General features: G+C 32.0%; 1 protein-coding gene across 3 annotated transcripts in view; it reads right to left on the minus strand.

The window, feature by feature from the left end:
- Positions 1–18,225, minus strand: part of LOC133332237 (GTPase-activating protein skywalker) — a 45,094-nt gene that overhangs the window by 15,604 nt on the left and 11,265 nt on the right. For all 3 annotated transcript variants that reach the window (XM_061540630.1, XM_061540638.1, XM_061540623.1), the window contains exons 2-3: positions 17,782–17,984; positions 17,510–17,714 (exon numbers count right to left, since the gene is read on the minus strand). In XM_061540630.1, the coding sequence (XP_061396614.1) occupies positions 17,510–17,714; positions 17,782–17,984 (408 nt within the window). The remainder of the gene's footprint in view (positions 1–17,509; positions 17,715–17,781; positions 17,985–18,225) is intronic.

Here is an 18,225-nt window from a genome sequence, read left to right on the forward strand (position 1 = left end):
AATATTCTTTGAAAAATCCACGCCTAAAAGTATTCTTAAAAAATTCACACAGAGAAATTTTTCTTGAATAATCCACGCCTTAAAAATATTCCATAAAAATTCCAAGCCTTGTATTAACGACTTATAAACCAGTGAGCGGAGCAATATAGTTGGACGAACATACGATAACCTACACAACTACCACGGAAATCTAACATTCTGCGGATTTTTATTTTATTTTTATTTCGTGATAGTTGCATACTCTTGCCCGATTAGAGGTCAACAGCAGCTCTTCCTTACACCGACATATTTTCTGAAATTTCTAATATTCACTACAGTTCTTCTAATTACTTGTCCAGATTCCATTCACCGTGGGTTGTGTTTTCATGTTCGGCTTATAATTGTGGGCTATAGATCGACTTCATCCCAAAATTATAATCTGATCGTCAACGAAAATTCTAGGTGTTTTTCTTGACCATAACTGGAACCTTATGGAACATTTTACATCGATCAGCATTATATTTCCGCCCTCTAGTGTGTTAATGTGCTACTAAATAATATCTGAATACGTAAGCACCTGTTAATATTTAAGTGTAACTCTCACATCCGAGGACATATGACAATAAAATTGATATCGATTTAAAGGTCAACCACTCCTCTTGGATATAGTATCAACTTCTCGGGTCTATGTCCTTCAGGGGCAAATATATACGATATATACGAATACAAATTTTGTCATTTTTCACACAAAAGTCGGGGTCCATTTGACCCGCTAAATATTGATCAATCTTTATCAAAACAGGGATGCTTATTCATTGGCCCGATCCCGTTCTCCATGCAAAATATTGCGATGTTCGGACCATAATTGCGGCCTCTAGAGCGACCAGAAAAACCAACAAAAATTAAGTATTTGGTCCATTTCATCCCCTAAATATTAACTGATCTATATCAGAAACAATAGGGGTCATCATTAGCCAGAACTCATCCTGCATGCAAAATTTCGTGAAGATTGGTCCATAACTGTGGCCTGTATCGTGTTTTCAAAATATAATGGATAGACGGACGGAGACACATGTCTAGATCGAGTTAGCTAGTCGAGATATGACGATCGGTATACTTGAAGGTGGGTCTAGGACCAATATATCGCGGCGTTACAAACTTTCGGGGCTGCACAAAGCTATAATACCCTGACAACATAGCTGTGTAGGTTATAAATACTACTTAAAAAGTCAAAGCGTTTATGAAATTTTGAAAAAAATATCACTTAAAAATCTTAGCCTTAAAAATCTAAGCCTGTAATGGTTAACAATGAAAAAGACTAAATGTTTCATGTATATTGTGGCGTATTAGTGTTGTCGTTACTTATCCGCCACATTGTACTCATTTTATTTAAATAAATCCATGAGCTTTGACATTAAAAAAATATTCGGAGTTATTCGTTAGAAAATCTATGCTCTGATATTCCTAGAAAAATATTTTTAAAAAATGTATGATTTCTTAAAAAAAGAAAATCGTTTATTATAGATTTTAAAATAATATTCTTCAATTATTTTAATATAGCCACGATAAAGAACAATAAACCTTCAGTAGCTACTGATGTTTTCTTAAAAATATAGCGAGATTATTAAATTTATATATTGAAAGATTTCCAAATCTACTAAAATATTAGTTTTAATAACGATTTTATTCCAAAAAGGTACATCAGGCCGTATAATTAACGACAACACGTATACGGTCTCTAGGTTCGTAGTTAAAAATTTGTTGGGCGATGAAAATACGATATAAGCGAGAAGTCTTTAAGGAATTTTAAGGCAGTGTGGATGTTTAAAGAATATTTTTCAAAGACCAACAAACCATGGATATTTTAAATTTCTTCAAAGATCGACTTCGACTTTCTTAAAAATATTTTTTTTTTCAATGTATAGGTTGTGAAGTTTTTAAAGAATATTTACTTTTGTATACACAAACAACTTTATGACCCTTTTTGCCCTGTTTTTTTATCGTGAAGTTATAAACTTAATTAGAAATTAATAATTGATAAGGCCCGGCCGGACGGGCCATGCCAGGCTGATAGGCTACAACATTTTTTCTGGATGATTTACTCTGGCACTGTTTCTTCTTTTACGCTGATTTACAACTGCTGAGCAGAACAAAACAAAAAAAATGCCATTTACTATCTGCAAAGTTGAAAAAGGCCAATTGAGATTAAGTGTACTCCCCATCGCATATATATTTGCTATTGTTTTTATTGTTGTTGTTTGATTTTGCATTTCATTTCGAAATTCCCTGCCGCTTTGGGATTACAAATATAATTTGCAGTGATTTTTTTATAAAAATAATAATGAGTTGTGTATTGTGAAGTGTTTTTATTTGATTTGCATTTTTTTTTTCTCTGAGTCCATACATATGAAATCATTTTCAATTTTTTTCTTCTACTTTTTATTATTTGATTTATTTGTTATCAGCTCATTTCAGGTTGAGTGATTGCCTGCCGGCCTGACTGTGCCTGGTGTTTAGTAATGGGGAGGTGATATATATATATATATATATATATGTTCGGACATATATAGTGCAGCCGTTGTTGTTATTGTATTTTTAATACAATATATTTCGCATTCTATCACTATTGCTCTGAACATTCGCACTCCAATTATTACCACTTAGAACCGGTTGAATTGAGTTAAAATATATATAGTTATTGAAGCCCTTTCTTTCGTTTATATGATGATTTACTGATAAGGAAGAAGACTGACAGGGGACAGTGATGTATGTGTTGTTGTATGCCGTACATATAAGGAAATGTCTTAATTTTAATTGTAATTTAAGTGGAACTGAACTGTATTGATTGTTAATCTTCTTTCAGGGTTATAGTAGAGCATTTGGTATCAATAAAGACGTAAAATATTAAACACAATACAATAGGGCGTATAATTTGTGTCGTAACGTATACGTCCATTATACCAACATTTAATAATTTGAAAATTTGTTGCTGAATATTTCAGGAAAATAATTTTTTTATTTACATATACATACACAAAATTATTCCTTCATATTCCATAGGATATGTTTTACTTGAGACGTAACCCTATATTAAGATAGGGCGTATAATTGAGGTCGTAACGTATGCGGCATTTTAACAACATTTTTAGAATATCAAAGATTTATGTTGGATAGTTTAGAGCATTTGATTTTTTTTCCTCTTTTATTTCGACAATTTCAGAATTAAATTTGGGAAGTGGTTTAGTTTAGGCGTAAAATAGTCAAGAATATACAGTAGGGCGTATAATTGGTGTCAAAACGTATACGTCTTTGCTAAGTCTATACAATAGAGCGTAAATTAACGTATACGTCAATGCTACCAATAGTTCAAAAATTAAAACCTTGCCGTAGAACTTAATTATTTCACTTATTCAGACTAATTATGCATATACAAAATTACTACTTCATATTTTATCGAATTTGGGTTCTATATATATCCTATCAAAGAATAATATTCTGACCGGAATTTTTCATATGTGGGAAGAAAAAATCAATAGGATCTGGATGAAATTTTGAGCACTGGTTTACTTAAGGCGAAAAATAGTCAAGAATATTAAATACGGTGTATAATTGGTGTCACAACGTATACGCTTTTACGAAGACTATACAATAGGGCGTATAATTGATGCCATAACGTACACGTCCCTGTTACCTATAGTTCAAAAACTAAAACCTATAGTAAAAAAATTAAAATTACTTCTTCATATTTCACAGAAATTAGATCCATTAAAGACTAAATTTTTGAACGGATTATTTTCATATTTCAAAATGTTTCCACATTTCTGAAATATTTCTTTTTAAATAAAAAACTAGAATTTGCCATTGATCTAAAAAAAAACAATACGATCTGGATGAAATTTTAGCACTGGCTTAGCTAAGGCGAAAAATAGTCAAGTGCGTATAATTGATGTCATAACCTATACGTCTTAGTAAAGACTATACAATGGGACGGATATTTGGAGTTATAACGTATACGTCCATGTTACCTATAGTTCAAAAATTAAAACCTTGTCGTAGAACTCAATTTTTCCACATATTTCACAGAATTTGGTTTCAAAATATATCCCATCAAAGAAAAAAAAAATTCCGAACGAAAATGTTTAATATTTTTTTTAATTATAACTTATCATTGATCTCAAAAATTCCCATGCTCTTTACAATCATTGCTAAGCAAAAAATAATTTCTTTACCCTACAGAAACAACTGCAATTTACTTATATATAAAATATGTCCAATAATCAATTCCCATATATTGATTATAAAATTTACAAAATAATGTCATCGGTTCATCAACTAATATTGTATAATTGAAAATTGAAAACGTAATATGTAAATAATCTCATTGAATTGTAAAAAAAACAGAATTCTAAATGAAATTCAATCACATTACAAACAGAATATGCCGTCATACATTGTGGATCGCATAATACAAAATGAGGTAACCTGAATGTTGTAAATAATATTGTCATAGGTGATGGATTTTAGATATATACATATGAGAACTTATCAAAAAGGTAATCGAACGGCACTTAGGAGATAAATAAAACGGTAACCTAAAAACTGGGAATAACATTTCCGCAGGTGACGGATCTTCGAAGCGGCAACTTAGACACAGAGAATAACATTTCACAGGTGTCGGATATTTGGATATTTATTTACTTGGTCGTAAAAACCAATCAATCTTAACGACTTTTCAAGATTACCCAAGTGGAACAAATGTGTTTTTGACACAATTCTCAGCTTTAAAATATTTTCACTAAGTCATGAAATATACTATAAACCGTAGACAGATGTTTCTAACTATATAGCAAAATCCTTATATTTATATTTTATACGATTTTCAAGTTATGATTTTCTAAAATATTTCCTTAAATAACAATTTAATTTCAAAAGGTACACCAAGTCGTATAATTAATGGCAACACGTATACGCTCTCTAGGTTGTTAGTAAATTGTTTGTGCAACGACGAAAAGGGTCGCAAGCGGTTAGTTTTTTTTTTAAAAAAAAAAGTATTGTATTGTGGTCTTTTAAAGAATATTTTTTTAACCCTATTAAAGCATGGATTTTTTTTTAAATATTTTTTTTTTGAAAGCCATCAGAGCTTGGATGTTTTAAAAATAGTTTTTAAATGCCATTATACCGTGAATTCAAGGACAATTTGAGAAGGGCTTTTTTCATAGACTTGCATGAGCGTGGATTTTTGAATTGGCAATATCTCAACGCATTTCTGAATTAGGAGCGTAGATTTTAAACAATAGTTTTAAAGTTCATAAGAAGTGTGTATTTTTATAGATTTATTTAAAGGTTCGTAACTAGCTTATTTAAAAGGGTACATCAAGTCGTATAACTAATAACAACACGTATACGCTCTGTGAACTCGTGGTAAATTATTTTATTTTTCAAAGTAAAAATACCTTTAGTTTTTTTAATTCTTCAGAGATCAGCATAGCCTGGACTTTAAAAATATATTCTTGAACAAACATGGTGTTGATTTATCTACATCAGAACATAGATTTTGTTAAATTTTTTTTTTCAGAGATCTTCAACAATGAATTGAAAAAAATAGTATTTGAAAGACCAAAAATACGTCAACTTTTTATATCTTTTTCGATGACTATTTGAGCCTGGATTTTTAAAATGAAGACATTTTCAGGATCTTATTTAATATAGTTTTTCTATGACTATCATAGAGTGAACAGGAATTTTTTTCAATGACATATGAACTTTCCACTTTCGGAATGTGGGACGTCAAGGGCGTAGATTTTTAAAGAATATTTTTAATTTCATAAGCAGCGTGTATGTTATATGGTAGTTTTAAGGATCATAACGATTTTATTCAAAAGGGTACATCATGTCGTATAACTAACGACAATACGTATACGCTCTTGGACTCATGGTTAATTATTTTATTTTTCCCAAACTCCAAAAGAACGTTTAAACATAGTTTATATACATCAGAGCGTAGATTTTGTTAAACATATTTTTCAGAGACCATTAGTTTTTTGAGGACTATTTGTGACTGAATTTTTTGATGAGCACTTTCTTCAGAGAGAACATTTCTTCAAGGGTCATCGTAGACGTGAATTTTTTAAAGAATATTTTTGAAGGTCCATCAGGTGCCTGGATTAGTTAAAGACGCTTTTTAAGGAACCTCTAGAGCGTGAATATTTTTAAGGGTTATTATAAAGAATACATTTTTAAAACATATGAAGACATGGATTTATTGAAGAATACATTTTGATAAGAATAAATTTTCAATTTTTAAAGACAAATTTTCCTAGAATAACCCGGGATATTGAAAGAATGAGGATGTGAATTTGCAATGAATATTTTAGAGGTTATTTTTCAATAATGTTTTTTAAAGAATATTCATTTGTTGTTCGGACATAGTTTTGAGTATTTTTTGGATTGGTAAAGAATATTTTTCACGGACTTTCACAGTGCGGATTATTTAGAGGATTATTTTTATTAAATTGCAAGGCGTTGATTTTTTAAAAGAATATTTTTTCCAGTATGAACAAATCGTGGATTATTCAAAGAATATTTTTTATCGAATTATTTTGCCTGTAAAGGCAATGCTCATTTGAATGATTTATAATATGTTTAATATTTAAGGACGATTTGTTTTCCTTTTCCTTTTTCCTTTGTTTTCCATTTTTAATTATTACTCCGTGGCGTATAATTAACGACCACACTAATACGCCCCAGTGTAATAAGATACTAAACGAGTATTTTCAACTACTTTGTGTGTGTTTTCTAATTTTTAAAGCCCTATTGGAGAGATCTTTTTTAAAGCTTTAAAATGAAGTGTGACAAATAGAATATTGTTTTATCATTTCAATTTCTGATGAAAATTTTCCAAAAGATTCAAAGATATGTACTAAAGTTCTATCTCTGCCCCTGCAAATGCCATTGACTATTTAAATATATTTAGCATAATATCGACAAACATATAGTCCATAGTGCAGAAATGCGGTCATGCGGTATATAATCAATACAAAAAACTGATATTGCTTGCCCCTCTATCCCGTTTTTCCCAACCGACACTACTTATCAAGAAAAACGTCAATAATCAACGACAGCACGTCGAACTTTTCGAAAAAAGTGCATCAGTAGAAGCAGAGTGACTTCAAGTAGATTTTGTGCTAATTTGTTTATAAGTACAATTGTATATATGTATATATAATGTACAATATATACATATATGTACGTATGTATATAATTAAAATCATGCACTTTTCGAATAGTTAAATGTGATAAGGAAAATATACAAAATACGCTTATAATTGATGATTTTAATGGTTGAATTGCGTTCACAAAGAGAGAAAACAAAATAAAAGAAAAGAAGGAAAAATATTTACATCTGGCTTATGGTTAATTTGTGCATTTGTTTTTATTTTCTTTTTCTTTCTGATTAAATTTTAATGCAATTAAGTCCGAAGTAAATAAATAAAAAATAATATTATTAGTAATTAAACAAATGAAAATAAAAAATAGTATAAAGACTAATGTAAATAAATAAATAAATATATTATTAATAATTAAAAAAAAGAAAATAATAAAAAAGTTAAAGATCCTCCAGACAGTTGGTATATGTAGTTGTTGTTTTAATGACTTTCAGAAGTCAAGGTAGATTGTTATCTCTCCAGTCGGTATAATTGAATTTAAAAGAGAAAACAAAGAGAATTTTGCACCACGGATTGACATGTGAGGCCATTTCCGTCAGTATTTAATGGGGGCATTTCCGTATAAAATGAAATTGATTAAAATTAAAAACAAAAAATAAAAATATTTCTTAAAGGGACATCAGATTATTGAAGAACATTTTTGAAGAATTCTCAGAGAATGGATTTTTTTTGAAGAAAATATTTTTCAAGACTCTTCCTAAGACGTGGCTTTTTTTAGGAATATTTTTCGAAGACCTTCCTAAGGTGTGGATTTTTTAAGTATATTTTTTGAAGACCTTCCTAAGGCGTGAATTTTCTAAAGAATATTTTTCGAAGACCTGCCAAAGGATTTTTTAAGAATATCTTTCGAAGGCCTTCCTAGAGCGTAGATTTTTTAGAGAATATTTCCTAAGGCGTCGATTTTTTGAAGAATATTTTTCGATGGCTTTCTTAAGGCGTGCATTTTTTAAAGAATATTTTTCCAAGGCCTTCCTAAGGCGTGGATTTCTTAAAGAATACCTTTCGAAGGCCTTCCTAAGGCGTAGATTTTTTTTAAAAAATGTTTTCGATGGCCTTTCTAAGGCGTGGATCTTTTAAAGAATATTTTTCGAATGCCTTCCTAAGGCTTGGATGTTTTAAAATATATTTTTTGAAGGCCTTCCTAATTTGTGGATTTTTCAAAGATTATTTTTCGAAGACCTACCAAAGGCGTGGGTTTTTTAAAGAATATTTTTCGAAGCCCTGCCAAAAGCGTGGATTTTTTAAAGAATATTTTTCGAAGACGTGCAAAATGCAGGGATTTTTTAAAGAATATTATTCGAAGGCCTGACATGTTTAAAGAATATTTTTCGAAGGCCTGGCATTTTTAAAGAATATTTTTCGAAGGCCTGGTATTTTTTAAGATTATTTCTCGAAGGCCTGGCATTTTTAAATAATATTTTTCGAAGCCCAAGCATTTCTTAAGATTCATTCTCGAAGGCCTGGCATTTTTAAATAATATTTTTCGAAGGCCAAGCATTTTTTAAGATTATTTTTCGAAGACCTTTTTTGTCTCATTTTATCTCTAATGGTACTGCATAGCGTATAAGTCATGACACTACTAATACGTCCCAGTGTGCGACAGAATACTTTTCGTAGGCCTTCCTAAGGCGTTCATTTTTTAAAGAATATTTTTTCAAGGCCTTCCTAAGGCGTGGATTTCTTAAAGAATACCTTTCGAAGGCCTTCCTACGGCGTAGATTTTTTAAAGAATATTTTCGATGGCCTTTCTAAGGCGTGGATCTTTTAAAGAATATTTTTCGAATGCTTTTCTAAGGCGTGGATTTTTTAAAGAATATTTTTCGAAGGCCTTCCTAATTCGTGAATTTTTTAAAGAATATTTTTCGAAGACCTACCAAAGGCGTGGGTTTTTTAAAGAATATTTTTCGAAGACCTACCAAAGGCGTGGATTTTTTAAAGAATATTTTTCGAAGCCCATCTTAAGGCCTGGATTTTTAAAGAATATTTTTCAAAGCCCATCCTAAGGCCTGGACTTTTTAAAGAATAATTTTCGATGGCCTTTCTAAGGCCAGGATTTTTTAATAATTATTTTTCAATGGCTTTCCTAAGGCATGAAATTGTTACAGTAGACATTTTTAAGACCTTCCTTGTCTGATACCTAATAAAATATTTAGATTATTACCCCTTTGTAGTTCTATGGTTCTGCATAGCGTATAAGTCATGACAACACTAGTGTACCAAACAATTTTAATTAATATTTTCTAAGGCCTTCCAATGGCCTGGAATTTGTTTAAGGAATATTCTAAAGACCCACCAAATTTTTTTAAAATAATTTTTAAAGACCCAGATATTTTTTACCTTACTTTCTATTTGATATATCTGCTCAGGTTGGCCACCTTGCATCTTAGAAAGTCAAACAAAATACACAACAAATTTCACATCTGAACCAAAACACTCAATTGACCTTAAGTCATGCTGGTGTTGTTATTTTATTATATATTTTTTCCTGAGCTGATATCAATAATGTTTTATTTTATTTTGAGTTTCCCCCACACCACGATTAATATTATCTTCTTATCTCTCGAACACAATGTTATTATACAAGACCTTAATGGCCTGCAAAAAAATATTATTTTTTATATTTCTACATTCAAAATTTCCCTCTTTCACACTCCAAAAATCGGGGGAGGAGCAGCGGGCGGAGGATGAATAGTTGACTTATATTTTTCAAATATTTGTCATATGTTTTTTATTTTTTGAATGTATGTGCCTATTTTTTGGCCGTCTGTCAGTTGTGTGATCTTATCGTGACAATGTCATAATGCTCGTGAGTAACTTTCAGAGACTCTTGTGTCATGTGTCGTTGTCGTCGACGTCGGGTGTATTGCGTGGTGTACCGCATCTCAACGCAAACAAACAGAGCAGAGCAGAACAAACAAATAAAGCCAACGCAGACTAAAAGATTTATGATTATTGTCAGAGAATTGGTCAATAATGACTTATGATTTCACCCTATCTTGTTATCGTGACAATAGAAAGGCTGCCATCGGCATTCGACAGTGGCAACATGTCATGAAAGTGTTAGGAAATTCTTTGCAATTGGGGATTTCTCCATTTTATCTTCTTTGCATTGAATGCGTGGACGGGTAGACATTAAGGCATTTGAATATAATTGCAAATATTTAGTTTGACAACAAATAACAAAAAAAAAAAAAAAACAAATTGATTTATTTTTCCCAGTAGGGCGTTAAAGAGCAACATGTGTTATGTTGTGGGAGGCCAACAAATTTAAATGTCAAAGCGAATAATAATTTACAATAGAATATTTTTTTTGTTTCGGAAATAAATCTTCAAGGTTGTGACCCACATTGTTGGATGATATTGTACCACGGCAATTGCCCAAAAGCTAATAAAATATTGAAATTATAATCCATTTGATTGTAAAGGGTATGATATGCCGTATAAGTAACGACAACACTAATACGCTCCAAAGTACCAATATAAAAAATATTTTTAGAAGACCTTTCTAAGGCGTGAATTTGTAAAGAATATTTTTGAAAGTCTTTCTAAGGCATGGATTTTTTAAAGAGTATTTCATGAAGACTTTCCTAAGGCTTGAATTTGTATAAGAATATGTTTTGAAGACTTTCCTAAGGCGTATATTTGTAAAGAATATTTTTTGAATACCTTCCTAAGGCGTGGATCTTTAAAGAATCTCTTTTGAAGACTTTCCTAAGGCGTGGATTTGTAAAGAATATGTTTTGAAGACTTTCCTAAGGCGTGGATTTGTAAAGAATATTTTTTGAAGACCTTCCTAAGGCGTGGATCTTTAAAGAATCTTTTTTGAAGACCTTCCTAAGGCATGGATCTTTAAAGAATCTTTTTTGAAGACCTTCCTAAGACGTGGATCTTTAAAGAATATTTTTTGAAGACCTTCCTAAGGCGTGGATCTTTAAAGGATCTTTTTGAAGACCTTCCTAAGGCGTGGATCTTTAAAGAATCTTTTTTGAAGACCTTCCTAAGGCGTGGATCTTTAAAAAATCGTTTTTAATAATTATTTTTTGAAGGCGTAGATTTTTAAAGAATATTTTTTCTAGATCCAAAGAAGACCTTCCAAAGACGTAGATTTAAAAAATTGTTGAAGACTTTCTTAAGACGTGGATTTTTTTTACAAAATATTTTATGAAGACCTTTTTAAGACGTAGATCTTTAAAAAATAATTTTTGAAGACCTTTTTAAGACGTAGATCTTTAAAAAATAATTTTTGAAGACCTTTTTAAGTCGTAGATCTTTAAAACATAATTTTTGGCGTGGATTTGTAAAGAATATTTTTTAAAGGCCTTTCTAAGGCGTGAATAAAAGAATAAAGAATATTTTCCAGGATATTTTTGAAGACCTTCCTCAGGCGTTGATTTTTAAAGAATATTTTTTCCTGGTCCAAAGAATATTTTTTCTAGGTTCAAACAATGCGTAAATTTTTTAAGAATATTTTTTCAGATCTAAAGAAAATTTTTTCTAGTTCCAAACAAGGCGTAAATTTTTAAAGAATATTTTCTCCACGTCCAAACAAGGCGTAGATTTTTATACCCTTCACCACACACTGTGGTACAGGGTGTTATGTCTTTGTGCATATGTTTGTAACAGGCAAAAGGAAACGAGAAAAGGAAACACATGGTTCCTTTTGAGAATATGCATAGAATCACTTCCTAAGTCGATTTATGCATGTCCGTCCGTCCGTCTATGTTAAATTGTAAACAAAGTACAGGTGGCATTTATCATTCGAATTGGATGAAATTTGGTACAGCTCATTCATTTGGTCCAAGGACGAACCCTATTGAAATTGGGAAAAATTGGTTCAGATTTAGATATAGCTCCCACATATATTTTAAGATAAGTTGCGCACCAAAGTTCCTAAAAAGCTTTCGATTTGCACATCGTACTGAATTGAGACTAGATTGATGTGTGCTGAGTTTCGTGAAAATCGGTTCAGATTTAGATATAGCTCTCATATATATATTCGTCCGATTTAAGATAAATAGGTAAACCAAAGTCCCTAAATAGCTTTCGATTTCTACGAAATTTAGCACAGGGTACTGAATTGAGTATAGAATAATTTGTGTTAAGTTTCGTGAAAATCAGTTCAGATTTAAATATAGCTCTCATATATATTTTCGTCCGATTTAAGTTAAATGGTGCACCAAAGTCCTTATGATTCACTCGATTAGCACGAAATTTGGCACAGAATACTGAATTGAGTTTAGAATGGTGTGTGCTAAGTTTCGTGAAAATCAGTTCAGATTTAGAAATAGCTTCCATATATATATATATATATTGCATCAAAGACGCTATATATTCTTCGATTTCCACGAAATTTGGCATGGCGTACTGAAGTGAGTCTAGAACGATGTGTGCTAAGTTCCATGAAGTTCCGTTCAGATTTAGATGTAGCTCCAATATATATTTTCGTCCGATTTTACATAAATGGTGCACCAAACTCCTATTGTTTGTGCGATTAATACGAAATATTGCACAACGTATCCAATTGAGACTTGAATGACGTTATTGCGTTTTGTTGAAATTGGTGCAGATCCAGCCATAGCTTCCATATGTATTTCGAGCGGTTGTCTGATTGAGATTACATTTTTAACCGTGCGGTGTACCGAAAAGCGTGTATCAGTTTTGCTATAAATCTTTTTCCTTAAATTTGTCCCATGGTACGCAGACGACTCTAAATCTGACCGAATGAAATTAAATTTATAATAGATTGCAAAAAGACAATAGTGTGTTCCTACGAGGGAACATTGATATACAATTGTAAGGATACATATGTACAATATACCCAAGTGGTGAAGGGTTTCATAAAGTCGGCCCAGTCCGACTTTTCTACTTTCCTTACTGGTTAAAGAATATTTCCAGGCTCAAACGAATATTTCTTCAAATATCCACACTATTCCAAAAATTGTTAAACCCTGCCTCGTATATACAAATTGTATACATTAAAATATATTATTTGTTTTTTGTCTACATACATATATGTATATAATAGAAAATGTATATATGTACATATTATATTTACTTTGGAATTTTATTTTCACCTTTATACTAATTATCCACTGACGACTGACAGTCATCTAATTTCAACTGCAAATGCGTGAACAACAACAACCAAAGCCAAATACAAATACAAATCTCCTTCTAATCGTCAACAACAACAAAAAATTGTGTTCGTAAACAAAGTACGAAACAAAAATGCTAAATAAATATAAACAAAACAAAAAACGAAGAAGAAAAACATAAAAGAAAAGCCAAGTCGAGCAGTCAAATGGTAAATACAACAACTATATCCCCCAAAGCTTATTTAGGCGGTATTGTGACGACGAGCAGGAGTGAAGTGGAGGGTGGGAGGAAGTCTGTGTGTAGACCAAATAAAATGTATAAACAAAATCAAATCTAAATTTTATTTATGAAAATAAACAAAATATAATAACAACAACAACAAGAATATTAGGTTATACAGTTGTTTCGCTCACTCCCTAATTTTTTTTACTTATTTTTTATTTTGTTTCTTGCACACATTATATAATGTGCATCAAGATATGAAAAAAAAATGTGAAACAAACTGGGAGGCTAATAAAAAAGTGGGATTAACATAAACAAAAAATGATAAATGTGTATTGCCCAATCTGGGGGAAAAATATATACATATAGTACACATTGTCAGCTAACAATAAAATAAGGTTCATTAATATTTGAGAAGAAGAAAACAATATATTTGGCACGAGAAAAAAAATTGTTAACAACAAATAGAAAATAAAAATAAATTTAAAAGAAAACAAAAATTGGCAAAAGTTAATGCAAACAATTTTTTCTAAATTATTTATATGTATAAATATGTTTTTGGCTCACGTGCCGTTCAAAAATATAGATATGGCATAGTAGAAAATAAAACAAATTTAATATGAAAATTTAAAACAAATGGCGTATGAGTGTTACAAATACAATATTACGCATACGCTCTATCTATTACCGAATTAATATTACTTATACGACACAGGATTCAAAAATTGAAATAGCATCGAACAAAAAATTATAATAAAGACTTGACAATTAAAAAAAGTAATTAAAAATTTGCAGAACTTAACATAAAACCAGTGAGCGGAGCAGTATAATCGGACGGGGCCGACCATACGATACCCTACGATACCCAAATCGGAAGGGAAAATATCTCACCGTCGGAAAATTCAGCTTTCATGAAGAAACATCTGACAAAGGCATGATATGATGCATGACAACGGCATGAGTTAGCAGCCAAAATCCTGGAAAATACCCACGAAAAACACATCGACACATTCCACCTATTCGTTGACTATAAAGCCGCATTCGACAGCCCTATTCGTCCAGAGGTGTTGAAAGCCATATCTGCGTTTGACATTGCTGCATAAAGAATACGGCTATGCAGGATAACTCTAAGTGGCACAAGGTCAGAAGTTAAAGTCGGAAAGGACCTATCGAAGCCCTTAAATACCGGACGAGGATTCAGACATGGTGACAGTTTTTCGTGTGCTCTTTTAATATCCTGCTGGAAAAGGTTATACGAGAGGCAAAGGTGAACAGAAATGACACTCTGTACACCAAACAACGCCAGTTACTCGCCTACGCCGATGACATCGATATAACGGGTCGAACATTGCGAGCGGTAACAGCCACCTTTGTACAAATTGAGAAGGAGTCTGCAAAAGTGGGTCTGGCAGTAAACGGCGAGAAGACTAAGCTGATGATATCAACGCACAAGACGTCCAGTAGACTCGGACTAACTGTGGAATGGGAGAACTACAGCTTCGTGGTAGTTTAATATTTTATATACCCTGGTACCGCCATAAACAAAACGACTGACATCAGTTTTGAAATTCGGAGAAGGATTGTGATGGCCAACAGATGCTACTATGGTCTAAGTAAGCAGTTTAGGAACAAGGCCACCTCCCGTCTGACCAAACTCACACTTTACAAGACGCTAATACTACCTGTGCTATTATTATATACCTTGGTACCGCCATATACAAAATGAATGACATCAGTTTTGAAATTCGGAGAATGATTGTGATGGCCAGCAGATGTTACTATGGTCTACGTAAGCAGTTTACAAACAAGGCCACCTTTCGCCAGACCAAACGCACACATTACAAGACGCTGATACTACCCGTGCTGTTATATGGATCTGAAGCATGGGTACATGCGCAAGCAGATGAGGCAGCTCTTGGAGTGTTTGAGAGAAAAAATTCTCCGAAGGTATATGGACCGATCTGCGTTGACGCTGAATATCGCCGTCGAATGAACCATGAGCTGTACAAGCTTTTCTCGGACAGCGGCATTGTTAGACATATTGAGATGCAGCGACTACGTTGGCTAGGTCATGTTGTGAGAATGGATGAATGGATGCAAGGACTACCTTGGCTAGGTCATGTTCTGAGAATGGATGAAGATGTCCCAGCCCAGAAGGCATATAAAAGCGAACCAGCTGATGGTTCACGCAGAATAGGAAGGCCACGAATTAGATGGAAAGACCAAGTAGAAAACAACATCTTGGAAGGTGGCCTTTCAAATTGGAGGAGATGTGCACAAGACCGACGCGCTTGAAAATCTTTTTTAAGCTCGGCTTATAGAACAATCGTTCTGCTAAGTAAGTAAGTAGCCAGCTAAGTAAGTAAGTAGTATTTTACGGCTTAGGTGAAGCTTGAAAAAATATATTTTTTAAAAATCTAAACCTTAGGTGAAGCTTGAAAAATTATTTTTTTTTAAAAATCTAAACCTTAGGTGAAGCTTGAAAAAATATTTTTTTTTAAAAATATACGTCTTAGGTGAAGCTTGAAAAAATATTTTTTTTAAAAAATATACGCCTTAGGTGAAGCTTGAAAAAAATATTTTTTTTAAAAATCTACGCCTTCTGGTGACCCCTGAATAAATATTCATTAAAAATCTACCCCGTCTGGTGACCCCTGAAAAAATACTCAATAAAAATCTACGCCTTCTGGTGACCCCTAAAAAAAATATTCTTTAAAACATCCACATCCTAGGTAGGCCGACTTATATAGTACTTGAAAAAATATTTTTTAAAAAATCCACGCCTTGTATAGTACTTGAAAACCATTTTTTTAAAAAAATATATATTTGAGAAAAAATCAACATGATATCTATATCTGAACAAATACTTTTGCCATAAAGGGCAAATGTTTGTTTCCTCTTTCTGTGTAAACATAGAATGCATTTATATCGTCTCTGTAGATAATTTGTTTATAGACATGTGGAAAATTTATATAAAAACAAGTTATTTTTAAACAATGTCTATTAATATAGGTTTTATCTGCTGTTTCTTTATTTGCTACTTTAATAACAGCTATAAAACTGAAATGAATTAATTACACTCAATGTTTAAATAACTTCGTCTATATTTAGCAAAGTTTATTTTTAAAACTATAGAATTATTATTTTTTTATTATTATTTTTTTTCTTTTGATATCAAGGTAAGGTATATCGGCCTGTCTATCTGTTTCATTTGACAATTGTCAACATCCTCAGTGTGACCATGTGATTAAACAATTAGAGCAATTGGAGACAGCACCAACAACCAACCATATGCCTCTGGTGACAAAAAAAAAATACAACAACTGTCACTCCCACTATATGGGGGAAATGTGTGAGGGTGTGTATAAATATTGCAAATAGAAAAATGTACATCCAACCACGAGTCTGAGGCAAATAATGAAATATGTCATCAATTGTGTGGAAAGAGAAATATCTACGAAATTGTATCCTTTTGTTAGAACAATTAGTTTACACCTTTTTTGTTATGGAAATTCAATGTAAACAATGGTAATATTGAAAATGCACGCTGCTGGGTATAGAAAGTGGACTGAATAGGTAGCAAAATACAATAAATATAATGGCTTGAAATCTTATTGGTTTCAGGGATCATATTTGGTTGAAGATCGGGTCAATGATATACAATTTTTATTATTAAAAAAATCGGCGTAGTTTTATGAATAAATAAATCCCAAAATAATTTCAAAACATTCGGACGTATGAATATTTAAAATTATGCCCAATATTCATACGCCCCCATTACCATACGACACCACCACTTCTTTCAATTATTAATACTCTGAGTACGAATAGGCGTATGATTATTTAAAATTACTTCTACTACTCACACGCCCTCTATGACCATATTAATATTAATTATACGACCCCAAGACCCACACTAAAGTTTTTACTAAATTTCCTCTCATTCTAATTATTAACAAAATTAAAAAAAATAAATGCTCACTTACCCGACATAAAATGCAATAAGATCGATACAATTGGATACAATACTGGACTGTAAGTAATATCTGGACAATCATAACCCAATACATTAACAATACGATCGGCTACCGCTCGACCGGTACGCGTTAAATGATACGGCAGGCAATGGGTTGCATCAACAAATGCTGGTAACATAATGGGCTTTTCCGATAGTTCTGTGGTACCGAAAACCTAGCGTGGGGAGAGAAGAAGAAAAATTATTTACAATTTTCTAAATCGGAGGTGCTCGTATACGTACCTGATGAACCATCTCCCAATAGAAACCCTCAACCATTTGTGGTTTCGTATTGTGTTGGGCACACAGTGCTGGCCATAATTGTGATCGTATCGGTGAATTAATGGGCCATGAATTTTCACGTAAAATACTTTTCACTTCACGTTTTTTGCCTTGGTCGAGCAGCTGTTTGATTTCGGTAAATGAACGCAAGGCTGGTTCTTTGCCTAGAAGAAAGAGCAAGAAAAAACAAATTAGTAAAAATTTGAAGGATTAAAAAAAAAATAATTTTATTGAAAACGAATATAAAATTCAAATATAAAAAAACGAATTTTTTATAAAAAAAAAATATAAAAATACGACAGTAATAATTTTTGTTTTTTTTTTTAATTTTCAATAATTATTTTGCTTGAAAAATGGATCGCCATCATCTGTCTGTCTTCTACCCTATCGCTCATTCAGATTTAT

Source organism: Musca vetustissima, unplaced genomic scaffold (assembly GCF_032173495.1).
Source record: "Musca vetustissima isolate MV318-11 ecotype Yass unplaced genomic scaffold, APGP_CSIRO_Mvet_v1 utg9877, whole genome shotgun sequence".
NCBI classification, from domain to species: domain Eukaryota; kingdom Metazoa; phylum Arthropoda; class Insecta; order Diptera; family Muscidae; genus Musca; species Musca vetustissima.